This window comes from Pleuronectes platessa, chromosome 5, assembly GCF_947347685.1.
Source record: "Pleuronectes platessa chromosome 5, fPlePla1.1, whole genome shotgun sequence".
NCBI lineage: Eukaryota > Metazoa > Chordata > Actinopteri > Pleuronectiformes > Pleuronectidae > Pleuronectes > Pleuronectes platessa.
Window position 1 is genome coordinate 237,358 of NC_070630.1, and position 15,143 is coordinate 252,500.

Below are 15,143 nucleotides of genomic sequence, written 5' to 3' on the forward strand. Positions count from 1 at the left end.
CCTTGAAACCGGCTTGGGGCTAGAAACTGCCAGTAGTATTCACCTGTGCATGTGTGTTACAGGTAGAGATGTTTTCTACGCGGCACAGTGGAGGGGGCGCCATCATGATCGGGGGTGCTTTTTCCTTCAATGGAACAATGGAGCTCCAGGTGGTGCAGGGCGTCAAACAGCAGCTGGCTATGTGGAGATGTTGCAGCGGGCCTCCCTCCTGACTGAGGGCCCTGGTCTGTGTGGTAACGACTGGGTTCTTCAGCAGGACAACGCTCCAACTCACAAGGCCCGTCTGACCAAGACCTTTTTCCAGGAGAATAACATCAGTCTTTTGGACCATCCTGCGTGTTCCCCTGATCTTAATCCAATTGAGAACATTTGGGGATGGATGGCAAGGGAAGTTTACAAAATGGACTTCAGTTCCAGACAGTGGATTCCCTTCGTGAAGCCTCTTCACCACTTGGAGCAACATTCGCACTAGCCTTCTGGAAACACTTGCATCAAGCATGCTAAAACGAATTTTTGAAGTGATCAACAATAATGGTGGAGCTACTCATTACTGAGTCAGTTTTTGACACTTTAATTTCTGTTTTAGGAGTTTTTTTTTTTTTTTTAGCTGTGGTCTTAAACTTTTGATCAGCTGATGAACAGCCTACTTCAGTTAAATTGTTGTTTTCAATAAATTGCCTGCTCACAACTTTTGGGCTCTTGTTCCCATTTCTTCTTTTTGCATTTTGAAACTCTACTTAGAACCTTCCTAAGATTCAACAGTGCAAAATGCTAATTCATGCAAGAGTGTATATTGACGTACATATGGTTCTGAGATGCAGTACAACTACAAACTGCATTTAATTTTGTGTTCAATTCTTAACCACTGAAAATCAACCGTTTTTTAGTTTTTTACACATTTTTGTAGATTTGTTTGAGGTTTTAAATAAAACATGGAAAACCAAATGTTAATACTTCCTTCTATCCACTTGCGCGCACACACACACAGGCACGCGCGCGTGTGGGCACATCAGTGGGCCGCGGATTACCTAGTCAGAATGGTGGTCCCTGGGACAAAACCAGTTGAAAACCCGTTCTAGTTTACTCACTTTAATCTCAGTCCCATGTTTAACCAGCAGAGGGAGTATGACACAGCCCCTTTGCTCCTGACGCCCAAATGGCGTTAGTGTCAGAGGCTTATTCTCCTTTTCTTTAATCATGCCCCTGGTGTAGAACATTTAATAATTAATAATAATTGAGCTATAAATGAAAGGACCTGGCGGCCCAGCTCATCCGGACCCTCGTCCCGCGGTCACTGGGTTTTCACCAGCGCACATTGGATGTGTTTATATCGCTGTGTTCACTGCACAAGGTTACAGGATGACATCACGTCCTGAGGGGGTGTCCTCTGCTTTTATCCAATTAAGAATCCTGTGTCTCCATTAATAATCATAGGACATAACTCTCTTACTGTATACACTGTTGTTTTTATGTTTTATGTACAGTGCACCAACCACACCAAGGCAATTTCCTGTATGTGCAAATAGACAAGACAATAAAAAGAATTCTGATTCTGACATCAGATGTTCTTCAAGGCTCCATCCTCTGTTTCTGTGTATGTGTGTGTTTGTGTTTCTGTGTGTGTCACCATCACCAGAGAAAATAATCAAATTAAAATATTTATTTCATGAATTGAAGTCAATCCAGTTTAAATCTTTATACAAAGTGAAAAAAGTCAAACCCAAATAAAACCTGTGAAAATCAAAGTGTCTTTGTCGTCCTCTGAAAAACGGTGGAATGTCCTTTAAAAGCTTCCGAGCCCACCACGTGCCGCCGCCGTCACGTGTCCAGTTACTGCCGTCACGTGACTCGCTCCGCCGCAGGAGAAACACCGGAAGGAAAAAACCTGAACTGTAAAAACATGAGCCCACCTGTGGGCCCAGTGCATGGAGACACGGGATTGGACAGCACACCCGTCAGTCACAACACCTGACGTCAGACTCCCTGAAGCTCCGCCCTCTGAGGTCACAGTGTTGGACGAGCACATATTGGTGTCAGAACAAGGAACACGTGATCAGCTGATGCTTTTAGTTCTTTAACATCTCACCTGGCTTCCGTGACATACAGGTGCACTCTGGGATATGGTGTGTGTGTGTGTGAATGTGAATATATATATAGATATAGATATAGATATATCTATATCTATATATATATATATATTTAAAGAATATATCTGTACACATACATTTGATAGTTAAATTGTGACTCAGTTTGAGTGTCGGTCACCTGTTCACCATGAAAAATGTCCCAGCATGCAACACTAACATGATGAGGAGACGCCATAACCACCTGATTGACCTCGTCCAATCACATCAGGCCCCTAATAAACAGTTCAGGGAAGTTTGGAATTCAAGTTTTTGAAAAATTGCTTTAAAAAAGGTTTTTAACGTTTCTTTGTTTTTTGTGTTAAATTTGAGAAAGATTCTCGAAGTCGTTCTCTCCACAGGCGTCAGATCTGCTTGTGTTGGTCTAGAATATTGTTAATATGTAAAGGGTACAAAGAAACAAGTGCATGTATTTATACACATGTTCATTTGTTGTGCTGCAGTTTGGACTGTTATTTATAAAATAAGTTTTGATTTATGAACATGTTTGGAAAGTGAGAATTGTTTAAATGTGTTATGGACGGGGCAGTCTACGGATTTTTGTCCATATACATCAGTATCGACATTTAAACTTATTGATCTAATATATTTACATTTAAGTTTGAATTTAATGAAATCTAATCCAGTCAATGTTCTATTGGTCCTGCTCACATGGCCGATCGGAACCGGAAGTGACAGCGTCTCCAACATCTGTTCAACCTGAAAACATCCGTCACAGCCGAGAAAAGTCAAAAATAAACAGTGAAATCAAAATGAGCCTGTGAGTCAGAGCTGAGGGCAGAATGAGATCCAGAACCAGATCTAGATCAAGTTCTGGATCCGATGGAGACTGAAGACAGAGCTGAACGACTCCAGCAAGGGGCTAACTAACGTTAGCTCTGAGCTACTTTAGTCTCCTACCACTGAGAAGGTGATCAAGTCTAGCTAATGGCTAACTCTATAGCCATCTTTGACGTTTCGTATAAGTAGCGTTTTCAAACAACTTTTGTTCACTACAGTTATATTTGAGAGATGATGCTAACATCTCTTAACCAACTTCATCACTAGGAACTAACATTACCATCAATCTGTCTTTGTTAGATATCTGATAGCTGTTTTATCAAAATAAAATATGATCAGCCATTTAGTGCATTATCTTCAACTTTAAACCAAGTACTGTTAGCTATGGCTAAAGCTAAATGTTTTAGCTTAGCCTCTGAACCAACTGGACAAGGATAGCTAAGGTTAGCGTTTTTTACATGACTATTATTTTATGTTGACTCCTGTTAGTTAGCAATGTTAGTTGCTAAACTATCTTTATCGTTGATAGCTGATGTTAGCAATGAGCTTCAGTGAATGCTGATGCTTTCAGCTGAAACTGAGTCAAAGTTAAAATGTTATTTGGCTGCGTTAGCTTCAGTTCCTCAAACTGTGCATCAAGGTGAGCTATCGTTAGCAATTAGCCACATTAGCTTAATGTGCAAAGTCACTTACAGTTAGTGTAGTTGTTTTCCATTTAACTTTAGGTTTTAACGTTGATTTGTTTTGTGTGGTATAAACAGGATTTCTCACTTTACACGTTAACAACTGGATTCAACTTTTTGAACCATAAATATACAAGTTAAATAAGATTAAATGGTCAATAATTTCAGATAAAATAATAAAAGGATGTCAACCTCAACTAAGGTGTGTAACAGTGTTTAAAGTGACCGACAGCTCAGGCAATCATAACTCAAGAAAAGATATGAAAAAATTAATTCATCAGTTAGCTTGAACAAATCCTTTCACTCTTCTCCGAAGGGAAAATAAAAGACTTTTCTTCAAAGTTTAAATGTTTTTGTCTTAAACTTAAGCGTAAAAAAAAAGAAAGATGCAGAAAAGTGAGAATGTTTAATAAACAGGAATTCTGCTGCTCATGGAATGTCACATATTGAAACGTGTTCCCGTGGCGAGCAGCTGCCATGTCATTAAAGTTCTCACTTTTCTTGGTAATTTGTTCTCTGAGTGGACGAGGACCTCCGTCCATCGCTCTCGTGATCGGAGACGTTCAGCTCGTCTCACGTCTCCATCAGATCAACTGCTTCCATCTAAACTCATGTTCACGTTTTCCTGAGGCTGACGGAGCGGTGCTAATGATGATGATGAGGAGGAGGGTGGTGTTAGCGTTGATGTGGGGTCACATGGTCCTGCTGCGGCTCATGATGCTGTGGTGGTTGTCATGCTGACGGGGTGTCGGGGAGGGGCCAGGTCGAGGAGGGCACCGACCGTCCCGGCCACTTGGGGGAGCCCTTGATCTTCCAGAATGTGAAGAGGAAGACACAACTGACTCTAAAGAGAAAATCATGGGGGTGGGGGGTGGGTGGCAAAAGAAAGCATAGTGGGGGAGGGGGTAGATGGATGGAAAATTAAATGAACGAATAAAATAACTAATCATGGCAACAAAAATACAGAGCAACAACAAAATATAATAAAATAATGAGAATTGATGGAGGAAAGAAAAGAAACAGAATATGCTCAGTTTAATGAAGTGTTAGAATCACATGATGTAGCAAGACACACAATGTCTGCACTGACACACAATGTCTGCTCTGACACACAATGTCTGCTCTGACACACAATGTCTGCACTGACACACAATGTCTGCACTGACACACAATGTCTGCACTGACACACAATGTCTGCTCTGACACACAATCTCTGCACTGACTCCGAGGCCAGAGTGTGTCCTCAGAGTCAGTGTCTGGAAACTATCTGTCACTATGTGAGGTTCTCCTCCACTAACACTCCCAGTACATCAGTACCAGTAAGTGAAGCAGATGCAGTCTGTGGTACTGGGAGCACTTTACTGGTCAGACTGGTTCTGTTGGGCTCCAGCAGCTGACAGAGGTTCATCCTCTGAGGACAATCTAGATCTTTCAGAAACTCCTCAGAGGAGCTCAGGGGATCTCGTGGGTCTCTGAAGACCCTGGTCCTCCTCAGGGACTCGGAAACCAGCTCCACAGATCCTCTGAGAACATGATGTCATGGTTCAAAGGAGGGGCTGGTCAGTGGGCGGAGTTCAGAACCAACTGATTCTGATGACAGCGTAAATCAGACCAGAAATAAGACATTTCCTTTAAGTTTGAGTCACAGATGAGCCTCAAAGCTTTAGTTCATTATATCAACAGAGTTCAGAGGAGAATCCTTCTTCAGAATGAGGTAAGTCACATTCCATCTTCATGGTCACTCTTCATTTGGTATAAAAACAAACAGCAGCTCAAGACAAAAGTCAACTTTTTAATATTTTTCTTTTATTTCCAAACCCAGACTAGAGTCTGATTCCACTGCAGGAAGTGGAACCTTGATGTTCTCTTGTGTTTTACAAAGCATCCCATAACTTTCTTTGACATGGTGGGATAGAGTGTTACCCAAAGGGCGATAGGTTTGGCGTAGGCAACGAGACATGCAGCCAATCGTAAGGCACAGGGGCGGCGCTTCAACAGACAGGTAACAAGCTGCGAGGTAAAGCTCCTACTCTGGGGGATTGTCAAGTGTTGTTGTCACCGAGTGATCACATGATCCTCTATAGCTTCAAAGAATCTCTGAACATCAAGGAGGAAACGCACGTATGGCAAATTCAGCACAGCTGAAACAAAGACACTGTTGTTCTTCGGTGTCGAGCCCTACAACGTCCTTATTGAAAAACAGGTCCAAGTAACAGTCCACGTCTGAACTTTAAGTCCAAACTAAATCTGTGTGTGTCTGCACTGACGCACTGAACCTCCGGCTCAGCCCCCTTCCCGGCTGCTGTTGAATAGATTCTAAGTACCTATTGTCAGGTTTGGTAGCAGAACATCCCAGTGAAAAGTCGTAGGTCGAATTGTGATTCAAAGTCAAAGCTAAGTCCTGAAGGTTCTCGGAGTTAAGTCACTGAATGTTTGACAAAAACCAGTCGACATGGTTCAAGCCTCTGATTTCGTGCCTCCTGGACCACGTTCAGTGGAAGACTCTGGGTGCATCCAACCGATAGGAGAGCCGGGGGTCAGACCCAGAACACACTGGAGATATCTCATCTGTCCAGGGACACCTCAGGACTCCAGATCATGTCTGGGTCTGATCTGGAAACGCTTGGTTTACTTTGCCACTGAAAACCCAACCTAGGTGAGCAGCAGAGGAAAGGATTGATGGAGGGATCACACTGGAGTGGTGTCCACATTCATCAGACAAATTGTCGAGAGCAAGTCAGGCGAGTCTAATCGGTTTACGCAGCAGGGATTCTAGTTCTTAAAGAATGATCTCTGAAAGAATTTAAATTTGACACGTTATTTATTACGTTGCTGTTCAGATTAAAAGCAACAGAGCAACAACCACTGAGTTTAAACATCAGACGTGTCGCTCAACTTTGTGAAGACTTCAAAGTCAGAGTTTTCCTCCAGACAGGTGTGGAGTCATTTCTCTCATTACATCTAATCATATGTGAATCAGAGGCCCTGGTAGCCACAGCTCCACGATGGACCCTGCACGGACTCTGACTCTCTGAAGAGGGCAGTGCTGGTATCTATGTTGAGACAAAGAAGGAGATTGATGAGCAGCCACAATTAGCTTCCCCAGAGAGAGGCGGAGCTCAGCCATTTAAAGGGACCTGATATATCTTGAAGCCCCGTGATGTGGTTCATTGACTGATTGGTGTGTGGAGGTTTCATGAGAACCAAGGAAGGACCTGCAACACACTGGAGCAGTGATATGTCTCATCTGTCCCGGGGACGCCTCAAGGAAAAGCTGGAGGATGAGAGAGGGACGTCTGGGTCAGAAATAGATGGATGTTCAAAGTAGCCTCCAGTTCACTCTCCTGTTTAAACCATTCTTTAAATGCGGTGGTGTGAATCTAGTGTTGGTGGATTGTTGTGCTGAGATGTTTGTGCCATCGATATGTGTTGGGAACCATTATCGTAGACCTATGGACGGATTGTTCTCGGGTTCAGACGTTTGGTGTCAGGTGGACGTAAATCGCACACAGCGCCAACATGATTGACAGGTAGAAGAGGGCGAAGCCAGCCAACTGCACCCGAGGGGAGTGGCTGATCAGGGGCGGGGCCACAGAGAGCAACACGTCCACTGTCTCATAAACCCCACCCCCTTTCCCCTCCAGGACCTCCCCCACCGAACAAAGACTGTCCTGAGGGTTTGTGTCAGGGAGAGATGGACATGGAGACGAAGGAGTAAGACGGACAGAAGAAAAAAGGATTCATGAAAGGCATGAAGATGGAAGAGAAGGAAGAAAGTCGTTAGTTGAGGAAGAGCAGAGTGATGTCACAGTCACTTCTACCTCATGTTGAATATGGAGAAACAAGTGTCAACCCACCGTGACGTCAGGTCCCGGCGCTCTACCACTGACGTCACCTGTTGGTTTATGAGCTGCTGTTTAGACATTTTGTCCAGTGCCATCTTTGTTTTTTTAAACCATAAGTAGTTGACATGGAGGTGAAGTGTTAACTGACGTTTATAAATCAAGTGAGAAGTCGAGTCACTTTCTCGTAGACTCCTATAGAAACAACCAGTAGAGTCGCCCCCTGCTGGTCATTACACACAACACAGGTCTCAGGCACTTTGGCTTCACTTTTTGGCCGCGGAGTCTGAGTCTGTTTTAGTCAAAAGAGGGAGTGGGCTGATCGTAGTGGTGATGGTGGATCCTGTGTCGCGTTGGCATCAGATAATGGTGGTGGACCACGAGGTGGCAGCTGGTGATGGATCCTAATAAGCGGCAGTGGACAATGACTGTGGACTATAGTGGATCTGGTCTTGATGGTGGATCATGATCCTGCTGGTTGCTGATCAGAGACTATGATGCAGCAGGACTGATTGACATGTCGTATTGAAGTTATCCTTCAAGATGTTTCCCCTCATCAATGCTGCTGACAACTTTAATCTTGATGTTTCCTTCACTTGACATCTGTTGACTTGTGTCCGTCCTGGGAGACGGGTCCTCACATGTGTCTCTAAGGTTTCTGTGTATTTGTACCTGTTAAAAGGTTTTTAGTAGTTTGTCCTGACTCTTGTTGAGGGTGAAGGACAGAGGATGTCTCACCATGTTAAAGCCCTATGAGACAAACTGTGATTTGTGAATATGGGCTACACAAATACAAATAGATTTGATTTGAACAGACGCTCATGCCCCGTCCATGTAAATACACAGATCAGTTTGAGGGAGTCGAGAGGCTTTGATAAACGTCGTCCCATCGTTCTCCTTCTTTTCTCCTTCATGCCTCCCTCTGTTTCTGAGGTAATGAGGCCGGACTCCTGAAGAAATGTCTACAATTCTCAAAAATTTATTCATTTGTTCCTTTAGACTGCACGAGTCCAATCTTCATCACACTTAAGACTCGACCTGAACATGTGGATTCAAGCTCGTTCACTCATCGTAGTTGTGTAGCGTGTGTGTGTTACCTGTGGGACTCCGATCCTGCGACACGCCTCCAGGAAGTTTTCTACGTTGCGTCGACATTTGGCCATGGTGAGTTTAGGCTGCAGGACACAGTTCATGTCATCGTTAGTGTTACACCAGCAGAGGGCGCTTTCTGCCTGTTACTCATCTATCACAGCTCACCACAGCAGGGGAGGGGACGTGGATGCTGGGGACAGAGCGCGGCCTCACGTGATTGGCCAGGTGACACAGCACCACGCCATCAGTCAGAGCTGCTCCCAGGTCGCTTGGCAACGACACTTTGAGACGAGCCTCGATGTTCTGGACAGACAGAGGTTTACATGTGTCACATGACGCCTATCAGTGACTCACAGGCCGTTGTTTTCATGTACAGTTCTGTCCGGAAACAGGAAACTGAATCTACTAAAGCAACAAAACAAAGAACTGAAGACTTTGGAGCGCACGCACGCACGCACGCACGCACGCACGCACGCACGCACACGCACACACACACACACACACACACACACACACACACACACACACACACACACACACACACACACACACACACACACACACACACACACACACACACACACACACACACACACACACACACACACACACACACACACACTCTTTCTGCTCTATTTCATCGGTTCTGTACGTATCAACTTTCAGTAGACAAGCAAATAATGAAGGGTTAGTACAAAGAGAGGTTCCGTGCATTTGTAATGTTGAACCTTTAGTCCACCTCATCAGGTTATAAACAGGTCATGTGACTTTAGTTCAGGTGGAGGACCAGTGAGAACAAACCTTTCTGAGCTGATCCACCAGCTCAGCTTCTTCTCCAACTAGAGGAGGAGCAGCAAGAGCCTCCTCCTGGTTGTGAGGAGCAGCATCAGCAGCAGACGCAGCATCCCCTGTAGGACAGAGAAGGAACAGCAGGAGTCAACTCTCTTACAGGCTGCAAAACTGTCTAGTAATGAACAGAACAGTAATGAACACTTTCAAAAATTGCTCCAGTCTGGGTAACCAGGAGAAGAAAGAGAACATTCTAACTAACAAACATCAAACACTATTCATACATGTGTCCTTCAGGTTTTGAAACAAACATGTGCATCAAAGCAGTTCCTATCTGCAATGAGACGGTCACATCACTCTACTACAACCAATCTATAGTTTGAGATCTGAGTCAGAACACAAAGCTCACAGCCATGCTAACAGCAACAATAACTGTTTTTATCATGAAGAAACGGGTAAATCATCACAGAACTCCTCCAGTAATTGATTCGTCATAATGGATTCATGTCTCCAAAAAGAGAGTGAAGTTCAAGACTGGATGAAAAACTGAGGGATACAATCGCCATGGAGCGATATTTATGGATTTTACACTTCTGAGCAAAAACAAGCAAGTCTGTAGAGTGCATCCTTCCTGAGGTGTCACGTCCTGTGTGCTAGATCCTTCCATATTGTACAAGACATCAACTTGTGAGGGTTAAAGTTTCTCACCTTTCCTCCTCTCTTCTTTCTGACCAAGGCGAAACAGGAAGCTCTCTGGCCTCAGACTGGCTGTCCGACAGGAAGTCCCGCCCCCTGAGCTGGGGTAAGAAGGTGATTGATTGGCTGGAAGAAAAAACTGAATCAGTCACCGTTAGTGAAAGAGGACGTTAAAATCTGGGTTGTTTGTGATCAATTACCTTTAGAAGAAAGAGCTGCTCTGTCTTCACCCTGCAGAGACAAGACAGATTCACACCTGAACATACTTGAGCCTGACACGCCTGATCACACGCCATGACACCTTCAGCTTGAAAGAAGTTTGATCTGAAGTTTCTGACTGACGTCTAAACTCTACTGATAATCTGTGTTCAGAGAAGATGAACTGAACAAACAACAAGAGAAGATTAAACCGCCTTGAAGCCAGTTTACATGGAAACACAGTGAGGCAGCAGCAGGGTGCAGTACCTGCAGTGGACAGGAGGTGGCGTTATCAGAAGCATGAGAGCAACAGCCGTCTACAGACGCTCCAGTCACAGACTAACAGAGACAGACAACAGACAAGGTGAATTTTGAACAGAAAAGAAAAAGAAGCGTGTGGTCTCCCATGGTGTCGGGTCACATGGCACCAATCACACCTACAGGTCTTTAACTCAGCAGGTGGAGACTGTCAGGAGGTTTCATGGCTGCTGAACTCATGTTATCACACACCTGGTCTGTCTCACACCTGGTTAGTCAGCTGAGGACCCGGTCACACTGACAGAAGTATGTGGACACGTGTCTCAGAACCTCATGACGTGTCAGATGGAACTGAAGATCACGTGACCGCAGGTGTGAGACAGAACCTGAGAAACATTAAATGAGTTCACATAGAACCAAGCTGGTCTGTGTCACACCTGCCTGTGGGAACCAGGTCGTCTCTTTATACTGTTTGTATTAAAGTCAGTTTCACAAGAGACAGACACACTGAGAGACAGACACAGAGAGACAGAGAGACAGACACAGAGAGACAGACACAGAGAGACAGACACAGAGAGACAGACACAGAGAGACAGACACAGAGAGACAGAGAGACAGACACAGAGAGACAGAGAAAGAGAGACAGACAGACACAGAGAGACAGACACAGAGAGACAGACACAGAGACACAGAGAAAGAGAGACAGACACAGAGAGACAGACACAGAGAGACAGACACAGAGAGACAGAGAGACAGAGACACAGAGAGACAGAGAGACAGAGAAAGAGAAAGAGAGAGACAGAGAGACAGAGAAAGAGAAAGAGAGACAGACACAGACAGACACAGAGAGACAGAGACACAGGAGAAAAAAGAACAAACTAAAAACAAGGGGATGAAAATAAAAAGAGAAATATAAAATCATATTTGATGCATGAAAGAGAAATAAAAGTGAGGATGAGGGAAGAAGAAGAAGGAGGAGTTAATACAGGAAACAGATTAAGATTCAGATTAAAGTGACTGTTTTTAAATTATTAATATGATGTCACAACAGGAAGTCATTGTTAAACATCATATACATATAAAGTCAGTGTTATATATTATATAGGAGCACGTGTTCAATCCACAGCATCATTAGTAGACAGACAGACAGACAGACAGACAGACGTGTTCCTGATGATAAGGTCGGATTAAAGATGAAGATGTGTCACATGTTAAAAGATGAAACTTCAGAACCTTCATATCTTTGACTTGTCTAACAGCTGACTGCAGTGAGGTGCTTTTATTGTGAAACAGGAAGTGATCTGTTCATTGCAGCTGTTGTTGCTGAGGAAACCACTCTAACTGATGTTTGGTTGTGGATTGATAAATAGGCTTTTATTTTGTAGGTCAGTTAGTAGAATTTTTGGGGGCAGGGCCAAATTCTTACCATGAAGAGGGCGGAGTCATCTGTGTGGGTGCAGCGTCTGGAGGGGTAGACGGTCTGAACACACACATTAACACACATCAACACACATTAACATACACGGGTGTGATGCAAGAACAGATAAGCTGAGGAAGGACTTGTCTAGATGGAGAGGGGGGGGCTAAAACGTCCAAGTTCCAACAGACCAATGAGGAGTCAGGAAGGCTCGTTCAGATGAACTCTTCACGTGAACGGAGTGACCACAGCGCCACCTGCAGGCAGCAGGAAGTGAACACAGACCTAGATGTTCACATCTACCTCCGACGGTAATGAACTGACAGACGCTGTGAGCGAGTCTGGAGCTGCTGTCATTTCACGTTCATGGTCACATCTCCATCTGACGTGATGTAGAAACACTTTAAACATGAAGTTACAAACTGGTTCTTCTCATGTAGTGACTCCTGTTGTTGTGTTGATGTGTTCAGTTCCATCAGCACCTGTGTGTGTCCTGGGAGAGGATCCTCACATGGGACTGAGCTTCATTCACTGATCACTAACTTTCTATTTGACTCGTGTTGAGTTAAGAACAGAGGAAGTTTCTCCTTGTGAACATCTGAGATAAATAACATGTGATTGATTGAGTCCTGTGGTTTACACACACACACACACACACACACACACACACACACACACACACACACACACACACACACACACACACACACACACACACACACACACACACACACACACACACACACACACACACACACACACACACACACACACACAGTCTGTACTGGACTTTGTTGGACTCTGAGCTGCTTTATACTGAAAAACATCATCACTGAGAAAATAAACCTGATGTGTTCATTTCTATTTATGAACATTTTGTTTATTAGTTATTAATTATCAATACCACACAATAATCAACAAATCTCTACAGAAACATGTTTTTTGTTGTTAAATAAAGTGAAGCTGTTGTCTGTTGAATGTAAACAGGACAGACTCTTATTTTGACAGTGCTCAGTCCTGTGGTCCTACCTTGGTGGGACTTGGGACAGAGCGGGTCTTCTGTCTCTCCTCGTCGTACCTCAGAGCGGCGAGCTGAGCTTCCCTTCGTATCCGCTCCATCCCTCCTCTCTGGGGGGGGGGGGGGGGGGGGGAGTCAGCAGCAGTTTGATTCACTGAGGTTCAGTGTTAGACAGAAGGAGGAGGTGTTACCTGAGTCTGAGAGGTAGAGGGCGCTGTGACACCATCGACCACACTCCTGACAGAGAGGAGGAGAGAAAGAGAGCGAGAGGATGTTAGAGAACACACAAACATGACAAATCTGGGAGTGTGTGTTAGGGCTTGGCGATTAAACGATATTGATAATTATCGTGAAATAACTTTTCCTCGATAGAAATTAGGGATGGGCATTCGATTAAATAGTCTTAATCGATCGTCGGGACAATTAACGATCGATTTTCCATTAATCATTCATATTTTTATATTAAAATTCACTATTTATAGGCTTTATTAAAATTCAGTGAAAATAGAAAAACCACAGCGTGGCTCCTCATTGAGATCTTTATTACAAGATGAACAACTCTTGTGTCAGTTAAACAGGATCCGTTCACTGGTTGCACTTAAAATATGCGCTGCTGTACTCGTGGCCCCGATGAGAGAGCAGCTAGCCGCTGAGCGCTAGCTGGAGTTGACGGTTCTCGACGTCTCAGTCCGGTTGTTGTCACGTCCTCACTCACGGAACCCCTCACCCAGACCCGGGTCTGTCCGGGTTCCCTTCCCCGTGGACTGAGGGTCCGTGTGCGGACATGAAGCCGAGCAGCGGAGGCTTCGCTCCGGGCTTCTTCCTCCAGCTGCTAACATCCTCCCTGAGCTGCGTTCAGGGCAACTTGGATATTCAGACCTACTGCCACATAACGAAATCCAGTTTTTTCGTCAATGAAAATATAATGTCATCGACGAAATTCTTAATGATCAATAATCGATCGTCAATTAATTATGCCCATCCCTAATAGAAATATAAGAGATGTCTATGTAACTTTGATAAAACTCGTCCATGATGAGAATAGCAGCGCGTGGCTGGAGTAGAGCTCCAGCCTGGGCAGGTCAGGTGGACGCACACAGAGCGATGGAGCAGCGGCTCCGGGTTAACGCTCAGGCTCCTGCAGCCGTGAGCAGCAGCACGTCAGGAGATAAGAAAACAAAGGCACAGGCTCAAAAGACAAGGACACGTTGAAAAGGGTCCGAGGAGTTCAGCCGTGTGGAGACATGTTGGCGGTGTAAGTCCGACAGGAAGCAGAGTGTCGTGCACTGCAAACCGATGCTCCCACAAAGAGGCACCGCTCATCTTATATGAAGCAGAAAGGACCGGACGAGGGATTTGATTTATATTGTGATTTACACCAATATTCACATCGACTGATATGAAAACAATTATCCAGATTTGTTTTGGATATTGTGTACGGTATAGTGTGTGTGATTGTGTGTATACCTGTTGTGTCTTCTCGTTTCCTCCGTCCTGGACGTGATGGTTTTGACTGGAGAACCCTGGACGCAGACAGGAAGTGAGTGACGGTTTACAAAATAAAGTGCGTGTCAGCTGCATAAAGAACCACCCACTCTGTTGATTGACTGTCTTATCCATCAATCACTGGACCAATTCTAGAGCAGCTATCAGACTCTGAGCAGTGATGTCACAGGTGGGCGGAGCTCGTACCTCTCTGGTGATGCGTCTCTCGATGTACGCCATGAACTGAGAGCTCAGACTGGAGGTGTCCCCGCCACCTGGACTCCGCCCGTCCTCCTCCTCCTCCTCCCCCCCCACACAGCTGTCGATGAAGTCGATCTGCTCCAGCTCCGCATCTGATCAACACATTGATCACATCCATCAGTGATCAGCTGATCACGTTTCAGTTTGGTCTCAGTTTTCATAAAAATCAAACAATTTCATCTCAGATAAATCTAATTTAGATTAGGTCACTGATGAGAAGAGTCAGACTTTCAGACAAAAAGCAGCTGAATTGAATGCGTGTCTGAGATATCTTGGCACTAACGTAAAGTGGTCGTCCATCTTTGTTTACAGTGTTTTGTGTAGATGTGTGATGAACAGAAACTCACACGTTCCGTTCGGCAGCAGTGATCCTCCTCTCGCTCGCGGGTCTCTGCTGATCTCGGCCACTCTCTGTGGAAACTCTGACAGTTCCTCTGTGGGCTGCGCACACACACAGGAAGTGAGTTCAAACACAGACAG

At 44.7% G+C, this 15,143-nt stretch overlaps 1 protein-coding gene across 2 annotated transcripts in view; it reads right to left on the reverse strand.

Moving 5' to 3' along the window:
• Positions 1 to 1,645: 1,645 nt before the first annotated feature.
• The window catches only part of lrch3 (leucine-rich repeats and calponin homology (CH) domain containing 3), a 20,301-nt gene continuing 6,803 nt past the window's right edge, over positions 1,646 to 15,143 (reverse strand). Inside the window, exons 8-20 of one of the 2 annotated variants that reach the window (XM_053423241.1) lie at positions 15,011 to 15,104; positions 14,610 to 14,755; positions 14,385 to 14,440; positions 13,109 to 13,154; positions 12,929 to 13,027; positions 11,909 to 11,962; positions 10,492 to 10,563; positions 10,227 to 10,257; positions 10,039 to 10,152; positions 9,343 to 9,449; positions 8,707 to 8,844; positions 8,547 to 8,624; positions 1,646 to 4,451 (exon numbers count right to left, since the gene is read on the reverse strand). In XM_053423241.1, the coding sequence (XP_053279216.1) occupies positions 4,320 to 4,451; positions 8,547 to 8,624; positions 8,707 to 8,844; positions 9,343 to 9,449; positions 10,039 to 10,152; positions 10,227 to 10,257; positions 10,492 to 10,563; positions 11,909 to 11,962; positions 12,929 to 13,027; positions 13,109 to 13,154; positions 14,385 to 14,440; positions 14,610 to 14,755; positions 15,011 to 15,104 (1,167 nt within the window). In that variant the 3' untranslated portion in view covers positions 1,646 to 4,319. The remainder of the gene's footprint in view (positions 4,452 to 8,546; positions 8,625 to 8,706; positions 8,845 to 9,342; positions 9,450 to 10,038; positions 10,153 to 10,226; positions 10,258 to 10,491; positions 10,564 to 11,908; positions 11,963 to 12,928; positions 13,028 to 13,108; positions 13,155 to 14,384; positions 14,441 to 14,609; positions 14,756 to 15,010; positions 15,105 to 15,143) is intronic. The other variant, XM_053423242.1, reaches the window with a different exon arrangement.